At 40.8% G+C, this 14,346-nt stretch overlaps 1 protein-coding gene across 1 annotated transcript in view; it reads right to left on the reverse strand.

The window, feature by feature from the left end:
• The window catches only part of LOC139723792 (activin receptor type-2A-like), an 82,821-nt gene extending 70,533 nt beyond the window's left edge, over positions 1-12,288 (reverse strand). The window contains exon 1 of the mRNA XM_071635000.1: positions 11,581-12,288. Coding sequence (XP_071491101.1) covers positions 11,581-11,638 — 58 coding nt within the window. The 5' untranslated portion in view covers positions 11,639-12,288. The remainder of the gene's footprint in view (positions 1-11,580) is intronic.
• Positions 12,289-14,346: the final 2,058 nt, after the last annotated feature.

A 14,346-nucleotide genomic window follows, 5' to 3' on the forward strand; every position in this document is an offset into this window, starting at 1 on the left:
AGTGAAGTAATGCTTACTAGACCCCCCGCAACCACAAAATAAACAACACATGAAAATGTCTGACAAGTGGCAATTCAAAAAGATATCTGAGCAAAGAAAAAAAAATTCAGCTCGTACAATAGATGCAAACCGCATGAGGTGATAATGATGTTCTATGACATCACAATACTGATCTCTTCACATGTCTCCCACATCTCACACTTTACTAGTGCAATACTCACTCAAACACAAGTCTCAATCAAATATCTCCCTTTTCTTGATTGAAACTAGAAATGTCGCTACAGCGACTGGTTATACCCCCGCCAAACAACATTTCATAAGCTTTGGTCAAAACAACATTTCATAAGCTTTGGTCAAAAAACTGAGGAAGTAGTTAAATCCGCAAGATCTTTCCTTGATCTTCTGCCATTAATATGCCGTTACCATGGCAACGTACTTTCGGGTACTGTCGAAAAATGCGTCTTGCACATCTACAACCAAAGGCACACATCTGTACCAAGTTTCATGGAAATTGGGCAAAAACTGAGGAAGTAGTTTGCAACACAAAATTTTCCATCATTTTGGCTCATAATATGTGAGCTGTTACCATGGCAACATACTTTTTGTCACTGTCAAGAAATGTGTCATGCTGACCTATATCCTAAGACAAACATTCAATATGAATTCCATGAGAATTGGAAGAACACTGATGAAGCAGTTTTGCCATGAAGCATTTTGCCCTATATTTTACCAATAACATGCCGTTACCATGGCAACGCACTTTTTGCCACTGCGGAAATATGTGTCTTGCACATTAACATATTCAGATGAACATCTGTACCTAATTTCATAAAAATTGATCAAAAACTGTGGGAGGAGTTCGCGACGCAAGATTTGTACCCATTTTTGCCCGTAATATGCCGTTACCATGGCAACGTACTTTTGGGTACTGTCAAAAAATACGTCTTGCACATCTACAACCCAAGGCACACATCTGTGCCAAGTTTTATGGGAATCGGTTGAAAACTGAGGAAGTAGTTCGCGACGCAAGATTTGCAACGGACCGACCGCCCAACCGACCGCCCGACCGTCCGCTGATTCCTATATATACTTGGGTGACCCGCACCTCGTCATAGTTAATGTTTGCGCATATTTGAATCACATTTCGCCACTGAAATTCTTTGAAATCCAACTCACATACAGGAAAAATGCTGAAAATTCCAATGGAATCACAAGCTCACTGATCGATATCGAAAATTTGCAGCTATCGTCGTTAAACGCGAACGATGCGAAATAGCTGTGCGCTAAGGAAGGGGCCCGCAACTCGTCACCCGCGCTCCCATAGACAAAGCACGTAAAAGACGTGTGCGGGTGACCGTGATGCTCCCATAGACATACACGTAAAAGATGCGTGCGGGGACAGTTGTGATACTTATAACACGTAGGGTCCTATTCCGATTAAAATTTCCGATTTTCGCGAAAAACTGTTCGGTTTTCACCAAAATTTGCTTGGCCATGCCAAGTTTCAAGCATACTGAACACAGTCCCGGGCATAAATTTTTGTTTAGTGCGCTTAAAACAATTTTAAGCGGGGTGACGGTATTCGGGCCCCTGACGAGGTGCGGGTACCTCGCTATACCCCCTTCAAACTTCGTTTGGCGGGGGTATAATAAAAGAATAACAAGATACATGTTGTACATTATACAAGTTTTTGTTGAATAGGCTGTACAACTGTATCAAACTGTACCAACAGTGAAATGATATTGCATACCCTATCTGTACTCTATTCATGAAAGAACATCACAATTTTGAAGAGAAACTTGTATAATTTGATTTTTCTTTTCAGCACATAATTAAAATCTACTACTACTGTAGGTTTGCAGGATTCTACTCTTTTCATCAGAGTCAATGCTCGTATAGAGTAGAGTAAAATGACATACAGTACGTTTAGGGATACTTACAATATCTCTCTGTAGGCCGACTTATTTCAAAGGATACAGTAACTCATACTTGTACAATGTAACAGCACATCTATAGCAGAAAGCCTGAATTACATGTAGGCACCTTGCAGATTTTGCATTAGTACCACTACTGTTCACATTCTCACATGCCTACACGTTCGGCAGCTTGTAGACTTCACATCAGTTGCCTGCTACTGTAAAGTTATTTTGATGCCATGTCATTGTCAAGCAGAGAGAAAGTGCAAAACACAATACCATGTACACTGTATGCTCCATTCACAATGCAAGTGCCCAGCGGGCAGCAATGCAATATCAGAATCAAAATATCTTGTGCCTGTGCTGAATGTATATTTGGCACAATTTCTATGCAAAACCTAGCAATGTACCACCAAAACAATTTGTGTCCCATTGAGCTAATTATTAGGCAATGCAAAGACCCTAATCCATACACACAATAATGGTTGAGGTAAGAGACTTGTAACAATCTGTCATTAATTCTGTCCTTCAAAACACAGAGGGTACAATTGCACATTGACATGAATTACAAACTACGCTACTGGTACTTCCGCTAGTGGTTTTGTTTAGATAACAAATACCGGTACCATTAATGTCTCAACTTCTATCTTTTTTTTCTTTTTTCTTTTTCCCCAAGGCTCCTCTTCATCTCATAACTAAATGTACCAGCACCTTTGAGAAGTATGACAGAACCTGGTACTTCAATTTCAAGAGAGGAAATTGAACATTCCAGCACTCAATCTCATGGCACTCACTTGAATAAATCTTTCTTGCAATAATCTTTACGAATCACTATTGCAATCATATTTTTAGTAACCTTTCAGAGGCTTCAATGTAAAAAAAAAAAGAAAAAGAAAAAAGAACTCTTTCAGATGACAGAATATTTTCTTGTGTAATCATGTCTATTGAATTGTGTTTTTTATCTTGTTTCATATTTTGGAAATACATTGTACATGTACAAGCTTACTGGCCAGTCAATCAAACTCACAAAGCACATGCTTTACTAGCGCAGTGCACGCAGATCTTGTTAAATTTCATGCGGTCTGTGGGCGCAAAGTATCGTATGTGCTATGTATGTAGAGTAAAGCTCAGCTCCGCCTCCTCATTCATGTTTTAGAGGTCAAGCCTTTCCGACAGGAAGTGTGCACCCCTCATCACGCAAACCAAGATTTGAAAATATCTTTGAATAAGACCTCCATTTGCTAATCCAGATTCTAGAATCATTATTAGAATAATTTGCTTTCAGATGCAAGAAAAATCTTGATTACAATCGCCATTCTTTTATTACACTGTAGAAATCATAAAAGTGATTACGCAAGAGATTTGGCTATCGTCTGAAAGGGAAAAGAATAGACTGGTACAGTAATCACCATTTGGACAATCAAATTTTCAGTTAATGTCATTAAATGTTAAGTAGGACTCTATTTTATCAAAGTTCAGTGACCTTGCCCGCGCCTCCCCTTCCCACATTAAAAAGTGTTCCAAAGCCTATTCTCTGAAACTGGGAATACAGAGCTGTATATAGGCACCTACGATTGTACATCACACTAGACTGTAAACACCTCAACTATTAACAGCAATATGAATAAATCAGCATTATGTATCATAAGCTGTGTTCCGAAGGTCAATTTTCGGCCTGCTAGCAATGCTCAGTATACAATTGTACGTGTAAAAACAATCAGTGGTATGTGTATTAAAGTCCAGTTTTCATATTTTTTCCCTCTCCAAATAACACTCACAACCAGATGCTTAAATAATAACTGTAGCAGATTCTGTTCCATTTAACAAAACACAGATACAATTTGTAGATGGCATTGTCCAATTAGAGCATTTCTACAATCTCCCAAGGATAAAACATATTGCACGAGTGCACTGTACAATTTGTACATGTGCACATTTCTACAATCATGCTACTGTATAAGCCCTTCAAACTGATTTCATTGTTTGTTATTACTTGCCCATACATTGTAGGACACATACAGCACATTTAGAAAAGCAGAAAAAAAATGAATTAAATTGAGCTGACAGCCAGTGCTCTTCATTGGCTTGTCCTTTGTGGTATTATATACAAATGCATGGGGGGGGGGGGGCGGCTGTTAAATAGAGAAACTGAATTTATAAACTTATACTTGTTAAAAGATGATCTCATTAATTACAACATTAGACCACACTGCTCAACTACATGTAACTCAACTGGAAATGAGCTTTGTTTGTGCACATCCCAACATGGAGGACTGACATTGTTTGACAAACAAAAAAATGTCACATTTACCATACGCGTGTGTACACGTACAGTACATTGTAGCTGGATACAGTGTACAATGAGCCACCAAAGAGAGTCACCGATATTGAATACTCTTTTTTATTAAAAGTTTAGGCCTACTGATATAAAATACAAACAAGCTGACTGCATAACTCAACAAAAAAAGGTACAGTAAAACCTGCAAACCATCTTTCACATGATAAAATGCTTTGGCACGTGATGTCATTATGAAGACTACTGAATGCTACCGAAACTTGCATACTGTGGTTGAAAGAGCTCAGCAGTTTTACTGATGAAAGCAATATGAAGGAGCCTTTGGCACTCATGAGAAGTGACAACTGTGCTTTAAAAACCCCATTACTCATCCCCATAATGACTGTCATTCCTACTGGCCAATACACATTGTACAATCACTGTACACACGGCCACTGCACATTGTATATGCCTACATTTGAACGTACAATGTACATACATGTATGTGTGCAAATTATGTATAGTCAAGGGGGGAGATGTTCCCCACAGAAGGGTCAGAGTAGGCAGAAGATAAAAGCTGTATGTCCCTGACTCACAAAGAAAGCATTAGGACCCACATGAATCTTCCCTCAACTGAATCTGTTTTACAGTGTAGTGTAGATGCCCTCTGCAGAAACTACAGTGACAGCACCAGTGTACAATTTGTACATACAGGAACCTGTAGAGTTAAAAACATCATTTCAAACATTCTATCATCTCTGAAGTTCACGGAATCAAACACTATTGAAATACTGTAAAACATGATATATTCGCGGCACGAAATTTTCGTGAATTGGAGCTGACGGCCTTTTTCATGGCAATTGGCATGAAATTTTCGCGAATTGCCACTTGCGTTCAATACATGTAGTGTAAACAAGAAATTTTGCATGCATTTTAATTTTGCGAATCTTGGCGCTCGCGAAATTCGCGAAATTAAAATGCATGCAAACATTCCTCATTTTACAGTGTCCATCAAGGAAATCAAAAGCTACTCTTGGTGACAGGGCATTCTTGTATGCTGCACTGAGATTATGGAATAATCTCCCTTTGTTTGTAAGGGAGATTATGGAATAATCTCCCTTTGTTTGTAAGGCAAGCAGCTACAATTAATGAGTTTAAGGTCAGGTAAAGTCATCTTTTGAACAAAAAATAATGCATTCTATGTTTGAATTATGTATGTTGTGATTATTACTCTGTAATGCACAGTATCAGAGCTACCAAGTCTCACGCATTCTGCGTGAGACTCAAGTATTTAGGGGCCATCTCACGATCCCAAGCATGACACCCATTTTTCTCACGCATCGGGCGAAGTCTGCAACTTGGGCCTATAGTAATGAGCATAGCTCCAAAGATTAAAGTGATAGTTGCAATTGAAGGTATATTTCCATTTTGTCTTTCAAAATAAGTATAAGATAGTCACTTAAGTATGCACCTGATCGCACTATTTATAATAAATAAAGAGCTAAAAATTGAAAAAGCTCCCTACCGTGGGAGGCCACAGGGGGGAAAAACCCCTCCCACACCCTCGCTCACGCGCACATTCGCATGCCGAGATGCCGAGTCATGAAAATCTCACTCATAAAATTTTTTTTGAACTTGGCATCCCTGCAGTATAGTATACTATTATAGTAGCTGCACAATATAAATGTTCTCTATTATTATTATTATGAAAAATAAACCAAACATACTGTACTCTGCAAATCTCAGTGGAATGAGCTGCAGTTTCTATTGTGCAAGTTTCCATATGTACAATGTAGTACAGCAAAACATTTTTTTTCAAGCAGTAATGCACTCTGTATTTAAACAGTGTGTAAATTTATTCAACACTGGTACGCACACATGTACATTTGGCGATTAAGAATTTGGATTGGGCAACTTTCAAGGTCATGAACCATTTATAGTTCATTTTGTAATATTTATCTTTATCATTCCATCAGTTTCAATCTGTTCTACAAAAGCTCTTCCCAGAGACTCCAACCCCAAGCACCTTCTGATCTGGAGATTCTCCCGCCTGAAACCCAGCTAGCAAACAGGAGACTCCAACTTGATAGGCGCAAAGCGCACATTACGAGTGCGAAGCGCGAATTTTCTTGCGGCCAGGTTTCATGGCCCTAAGAGGGCCCTGGAAGCTCTAGGGTTCTACAGTAGATGGTATCTCGTGGTATCTAAGGCTTATTTTTCGATACACGATGATACTATTAAAGTAAAATATCATTTCAAGCAGGAGACACTGAGCCAGGGCGGGAGAAATTGAATCTCAAGCAAGAGAACAGGAGATTTTGCAAAAATGGGCTTTTGGCGGGAGATCTCCCGTCGAAAACGGGAGAGTTGGAGTCTCTGTCTTCCAATGTATGCTTGTAATACTAGACTGAGTTCAGGCTGCTAACATTCACAACATCAAAATCAGGGATAGTTCAAAGAGCTTTCAGGGAGATGCGCAATTTGTACCATGCATCAGTGTACAAGCAATAAATGCCCAGTATTTACAGTTCGAATGAGGCTTTTAGTTTTTCACTTGGACACAGAATCATGGAAACTTGCCAACACTGAGTACAATTTATTATGCAGGTATTTTTCACAAGTACACTTTATTTTTTCTGATTGCTTCAATTTCTCTTTTCTCTTGGATCATACCACTGTATCTTATTATCAGTATCTGTACAATAGTAACCTGAAACTGAGAGACTAAAATCAGTCCTTCTCCTTCTCTTTTGTTTCGTTGCCAAGGGATTCCGATTTCAAAATTAAAACGAGTAGTGCAATGTACACGGTACATTGTTAACGCACATACAGTGTACATGTACACATGTACAAGTATACAAATGTGTACATGTACTTCCAAAATGTGCACATCCTGCTTCAACAGATTTGTGACGGACCAATCAAAAATCTTGCCCTGATAAAATAATCTACATTACCAGGTAAACAAAGAACATGAAACAAAATACATTGAAAAAAACATTGTACAGTACTTCAGTGTTGTACAATGTACATGGTCAACTAATGTTTAAATATTTGGCGACTACAATAATTTGAAATGCATATCCACAAATTTTACATGTTAAAATTTGAACTATAAGTATGACCGATTCTTTTTTTATTTTTTTTAATTATTTTTAGGTACAGCTGTACAGAGTACATGTACATGGTACAGAACTTTGTAGGAATGTATTGATTGTTTGTTGTAGAGAGTGCCAATGATCATGAAGTTCACACTTGTGTGTGTGTGTGTGTGTGTGTGTCCCATACAATAGGTGGGACTGTTAAATTTTGATATTATCAACCGGTGCCAGTTTGCACCAGTTGCACAGTTTCTCCACACGATACACATGTGGAGTTTCTACATATGTAGGCCTACATTGTACACCTGTACGTTGTACAATTGTCCAGATGTACAATGTACACTTGTACTTTAGGGAAAGGAGGAGGACTGAGTATAGTAAAACCAGAAATTTTTGTGCACATGAAACTCTCATGAATTTTGAGAGCTAAGACTCACAAAAGTAAAATGCATACAAAATTTGTTGTTATTTTTTCTGTCTTCACAAACCATGTGACAGGGAGAAACAGTTGGGCTTAAAAGTTAAAGCCATTTATACACAGATCAGGCCTACCTGTTTCTGCATCGCAATGCGGAAATAAATATCATTCATCACCATTCATACACACTAATACATACACACAAAATCACTATACCTGTAGCTGCAAATGGAGCACTTTGAATCTCCAGACAGCACATGCCATAATAAACACTAGAGTGTAAACCCTGGACATCTCTTACCCTTTTCAGTAACTCTCTTGACTTGGGCCAGGCCCAAGCTAAGTTGTAAAATTTTGAGTTTATGAATGGGTTGGGCTATAGTGGCCCGCACCAGGCTCAGACTACATGTATTTTGGCCGTGCTGTAAAGTAGCACCAGGCGCGAGTCAGGCTCGGGCCTGACGCCGATTGAAGAGTTTATGAACGATAGCAGTGCCAGGCTTGGGCCAAAATCCCTGGCCATGCCTCTGCCGGAGCGCGCATCCAGTTACCATGGTAGTCATCGCTACATGCAATGTGGCCAAGTTCATGAATCAGTCATCGTAAAAGCAGCACAGCTCTGCTATACTTGTAGTTACTGAACGCAATTTTTACTGCTTAGTATGGGGTAATTTAGCTCGGGCCAAGAGCTGGAAAAAAAATGCATGAGTTACTGAAAGGGATTAAAGAGTACAGACCTACACACACGTAGTATAGCAAGTTGCATGATACATGTTATAATTTTAAAAATCAATGGTTTCTTCACATATCATATGCTACATCTACAAGAGCAAATTATCACAGGAGTTTAAAAAAAAAAATCAAACTGGTGGAGTGAGTTTTACATTGCAATACATTGCATATCACAATATTTTTCATTTTGGCAAGACTTCCTTTAATGTCCCCCTCCCCCTACCTTACCACTTGCCAAATACGAGTGTACACATACATCTTTGCGAAAGTTAACAAGGGTAGGATAGTATAGAGTGTAAAATGTAATGGCAAAATTAATGGGGGGGGGGGGACATAAGGAAGAATTTCTACGGAGCCAACTGGGAAGGTGATATGCTGTATATTGAGTCAACATGGTGGGCTGTCAAGCGCACCCACACAGAGCATTTATAAGCTCTAGCACCAGCAATTTAATAATTAAGTGATTGTTTTCTACTAGTCTCACCTAAATTGCCATCATTTTCTAGTTGTCTACATGAATTCGGACTATCCTCAGCTCCTAAAAGTAAAAACGCGAGTATACATCGTAAATTTGGGGAAATTTAAACGACTAGTCTAGACGAGGATTGTAAGAATCTAGTAGAACTACAATAGGTCAGTCCGGGAAACCCGCTCATGAGGCCTGCTCCCCCATACGAGCACTCCTCCGCCTCATGAGGCCTCCGGAGAGCCTCATGACGCCCCCGGGGAGAGAGACTCATGAAGCTCCCTGTTCACTTTTTATTCATCTCACATCTGACGTATAAATTGTAGCAACTTTGCACAGTGATTTTTTATTACACACACATGTCCACTATCCATGATGAAAAGAAGAAAAAATTCTGTCTGCTTTTTTTACAACAATCAAGTTTTAATCAACCAATGCACAGCAACCCATCAAAACACGGGCGCCAGCAGGTTCGCTCAATGCAAGGCTGCCGCACCTAGCGGCCTGATCCAACTATATATTTGGTGCTTTTTTTCTGCGGCTCTCGCATCTCTTCGCGCACAAAGCAGCCTTGTGAAGCTGAAGTCTGACATCCTTTTACAATAATTCATACGAGAAAACTAAAATCAGTACTAGCCTGATCTTGTGCATATATTCCAAATTACTATTCCACAATGATAGAGTAGGTGGGTACTCCAGTTTGTTAGCAAACAAATCACTTTGTAAGGTATGACAGGTTCACTTTCTTCGTCAATTCCGCCATCTGCTAACCTTTGGGCGCTTTTTCTGGAATCCTGCGACGCGACGTCACATCACATCACAAATCCAGCACATACAGACAGCGCGCAAGCTGTAAGATTTTCAGAGCGAGCTTGCGCAAGCTCGCTCTGAAAATCTCACAGCTTGCATGCTCCTCCGGTGCGTGCACAAGCTCGCTCTGAAAATCTCACAGCTTGCGCGCTGTCTGTATGTGCTGGATCTGGATGCGTGATGTGATGAGACGTCGCGTCGCGGGATGATTCCAGAAAAAGTACCCAAAGGTTTGCCAACGGCAGAATTGACGAAGAAAGTGAACCCGTCATACCTACAAAGTGATTAGTTTGCTAACAAACTGGAGTGCCCACCTACACTGTACTCTATCATTGTGGAATAGTAATTTGGAATATATGCACAAGATCAGGTTAGTACTGATTTTATTTTTCTCATTACAAATTTTTAAAAAAAGATGTCAAACTTCAGCTTCATGAGGCTGATTCATGCGCGGAGAGGTGAGAGCCACAGAAAAAAGCACCAAAGATATATAGTCAGATCAGGCCGCTAGGTGTGGCAGCCTTGCATTGAGTGAACCCACTGGCGCCCATGTTTCGATGGGCCGCTGTGCATCGGTTGATTAAAACTCAATTCATGATTGCTGTAAAAAAAACAGACAGAATTTTTTCTTCTTTTCATCATGGATAGTGGACATGAGTATGTAACAAAAAATCACTGTGCAAAGTTGTGACAATTTATATGTCAGATGTGAGATGAATAAAAAGTGAACGGGGAGCCTCATGATTCTCTCTCCCCGGGGGCATCATGAGGCTCTCCGGAGGCCTCTTGAGGCAGAGGAGTGCTCATACGGGGGCAGGCCTCATGAGCGGGTTTCCCGGAATGAGGTGTACAATTTGTAGGTCTACAACTGTATGTAGTTGCTATCGGGGGTCACCCCCAAAACCCCCGAGAAGCGAGAACCACATATGAAGCACCACACTCTCACGCACAGATCAAAGAAAACACACACAAAACAAATGCAATCGTCGACAGCCGAATCACGGACCATATCGCAGATCGGATCAATATTTTGGACGGTCGCTATCGCCATCGGCAAGCATCATTAATATAACGCTCTTTTTAGAGCGATTTTGCTCTTTCCGTGATTGGCTGCCGGTATTCTGTATAAAATTTACCCAAAGCCAAGAATCTTCTTTTGAAATGTTTTCTGGTCACCATTGTTGTCCACTCCAACTGAGCAGCGTGCGACCATACAAACGTGCATTGCCATCTAGAAGTAGAACGGTATTTGAGAATTGAGAGCCTGAGTCAGGGGCGGGGGCATTTCATGAAGCATTTTGTCCGACAAAGTTGTCGCACAAATTTGCTCTCACTCAGCCAATCAGATGGAAGCTCTTCAGTAGCTTCTAACAGTTTGTCAGACAAAATATCTGACAAAACGCTCATAAAGCATTTTGTCAGATATTTCGTCTGACAAACTGTTAAGAGCTACAGAAATCCTTGCATCTGGATTGGCTCAGCCTGAGAGCAAATTTGTGCGACAAAGTTGTCGGACAAAATGCTTCATGAAATGCCCTCCTTTCAGTAGACTAGTTGGTTGCATGGTTTGAAAAATATCCGACTAAAAACGCTTCATGAAATGCCCCCCTGCCCTGGCCTACCATCCAGGCCATGTACCCATCCCAGTAATATTATTGTTGGCACTCGTAGTGTCGTACTCGAGTCGTAGACTACAACAACAGTCAGTATATGGCAGTAAATTCCCTAGCTGGCCTAAGCTAAGCTACATACTGTGCACGATGCATTCACATTGCACTGTGTGTATTGACCATCGCTTTGAGAATTGCGTGCTGAAGGCCCCTTGATATGAGATTGTTGGAGAGACATCGCATGCAACTCACCAATTAGGCAGAGGCCCCACACCATAAAGAACCGCTTCAAAAGCTCCTCAACGGCCATGTTGCTTGGTTGTGTCTTGTCCCAGAATATATACTATTTGGCCTATTGGTGTGATGTCTTAAATCGTGCTTGAAGCCACTAAAACCAGTGATGGAAACAAAGCAATTCAGCAGCGAAACGCAAATAAATTGGTCCACGCTATTCTCGTTCCCACTGCACTGCAGGGTTCGTCAGCACCCGCACGTCCTCTCATACAGATGCATTGATTTACTGTGTACACAAACAGAGCCTATTTGGTTGAATCGCGAGCCTGAACTCCCTGGTGGAAATATTAACGATGTCACGCTCTAAATTTGTCCATGCGAGATGATATTCCCTGGTAGCTCCAATGTCAAAAACAAATGGTAAATAGTCAGCTGATTAAACTGTCGCTTGTAGTCAGTATCTCTCGCTGGAGCGTTCTTCCACATATCGCTAAATAATCTTGTTGTGGTTTACCTTTTCTAAGCAATTTCACAGTCGGGCATCTGCTGCACACAACAGTTCACACAACTGCTGCTTAGCATGCATTTGCTCTGTGTAGTTTTTGCTAGGGTCCGGTAGTCGTCAGCTGCTGCGTGGACGTCCTCCATACACACACACACGGTACACGTACACACACATCTCCCAATGCTGCCGCGGCTAGGCTGCGTGAACGGCACGACATGGGTACCGCGGCTCCGCTCCGGTTGTCTGGCGTACGTACGCGCTGCTGGTATGGTGCAGAGTCAGAACATGGCTTCTGCCTAGCGCTAGCGCCCAGCCTGTGTGTTGTATGCAAATTACGAGTACTCAGTACACTGTGCTCCGGCAAGCCGGCGAATAATACATGCATTATAATGCAAGCAAGCTCACGCAGAAAGCTCCTGCCAAACGTCAGATACGCGCACGCTCCAAGCATGTACTGTCCTTCAATGTAGTACTCAACTAGAATACGAGCACCATTCCATATCCCGGATGTTATATTTCTCTCTCTCTCTCTCTCTCCCTCTCTCTCTCTCGGTTTTATGTTTTGTCAACAAAACGGCATGTGTATGATAATAATGACATGCAAGCGTAAGAACCGCGCTTGAGAGAAAACTAAAGATGTTCTATCATATACCTGCAGTCAACTGTTTTCGAATGACATATGGGTGTCTAATGACAATAGATTACGTGTGTCGCTAGTGTATGTATCATTACCTCCGCTAAGGAAGGAGGTTATGTTGTCATCGGCGTTCGTTTGTTGTTTGTTCGTTGGTTGGTTGTTTGGTTTAATTGTTTGTTTGTCTAGCTATGTGCAAAATAACTCAAATAGCTGTGGACGGGTATAGATGAAACTTGCGGAAAAAGTTGATAATGACACAGGGAACAGATGATTAAATTTTGGTAGTAATCCGTAATTTTTTATGGATTTTTTAAAGGATTTTTGACATTTTTGTAGATAGGGCCAAAGAACTTGGTAGTTCAAGCTGCGCGTATTTGAGGTTTGCATTAAAGCGCGCCGGTGCTCCGCTCGGGCGAGGCACCGCGCAGCTGGAAGCTGATGACGTGAACAAAAGGCTTCTATATTGGGACGATTTTCAGCATGTGTGTATGGATGGAAATTACCGGTCTGCCTCCTCAGAGTGCTTTTCTAAATTTTGTCGAGCCCACCGGAAAGAGGGGAGACTAAGGGATCGCCTGCGCGGTCTGTCCGTCCGTCGTCCGTCTGTAACGCTACAATTCTCAAAAACTTAATTACTTTGTACTGAGTGCTTCAATGTCAATCAAACTTGGAGTGAAGAGTGTTTATGCAAAGTTACACATGTTACCAAACAGGAAGGTCACCTTAAGGTCAAAGGTCATAAGCAGGGGTCAACGAACTTTAAGGGCCAATGTTAAAGGGAAGATAAACCCCAAGAGCAATGTGGATTGAGTGAAAGCAGCAACATTAGTAGAACACATCAGTGAAAGTTTGAAGAAAATCGGACAATCGATGCAAAAGTTATGAATTTTTAAAGTTTTGGTGTTTGAACCGCTGGATGAGGAGACTACTAGAGGTTATGACGTATGAGTGGACAACAATACCAAGAAAATATAAAGAAAATTCTACAAAAATCCATTTTCCATGAAAATTACAAATTCCATCAACTTGATATTGACATATGTTAAGGGTAGTAATTATTCCCCCTGCTTTCTGAAAGCGGTTGGTCCATTGCTCTTTCATAATTCTAGAAAAGTGAATTTTTGTTGAAATTCCTTTATATTTTCCTTGTATTGTTGTCCACTCATACGTCATATCCTCTAGTAGTCTCCTCATCCAGCAGTTCCAACACCAAAACTTTAAAAATTCATAACTTTTGCATCGATTGTCCGATTTTCCTCAAACTTTCACTGATGTGTTCTACTAATGTTGCTGCTGTCACTCAATCCATTGCTCTTGGGGTTTACCTTCCCTTTAAGTTTTTATGGTGCGTTTCGATTATGGCTCATAACTTTTGATTGGTATGTCGATTTGTGACCAAACTTAGATGTAGGTGTCCCTTGGGGAGTTGAAGGTCATCACAAGGTCAAAGGTCACAGTATTGGGTCAACAAACTTTTAGGGGCCAATGTTAAGCTTTTACAGTGCGTTTCAATTATGGCTCATAACTTTTGATTGGTATGTCCGTTTGTGACCAAACTTAAATGGTAGGTGTCCTTTGGGGAGTTGAAGGTCACCACAAGGTCAAAGGTCACAAACAGGGGTCATCGAACTTTTAGGGGTCA

The sequence above is a fragment of the Diadema antillarum genome, unplaced genomic scaffold, assembly GCF_040938485.1.
Source record: "Diadema antillarum isolate AM-2024a unplaced genomic scaffold, OU_Dant_1.0 scf00000200, whole genome shotgun sequence".
Taxonomy (NCBI): domain Eukaryota; kingdom Metazoa; phylum Echinodermata; class Echinoidea; order Diadematoida; family Diadematidae; genus Diadema; species Diadema antillarum.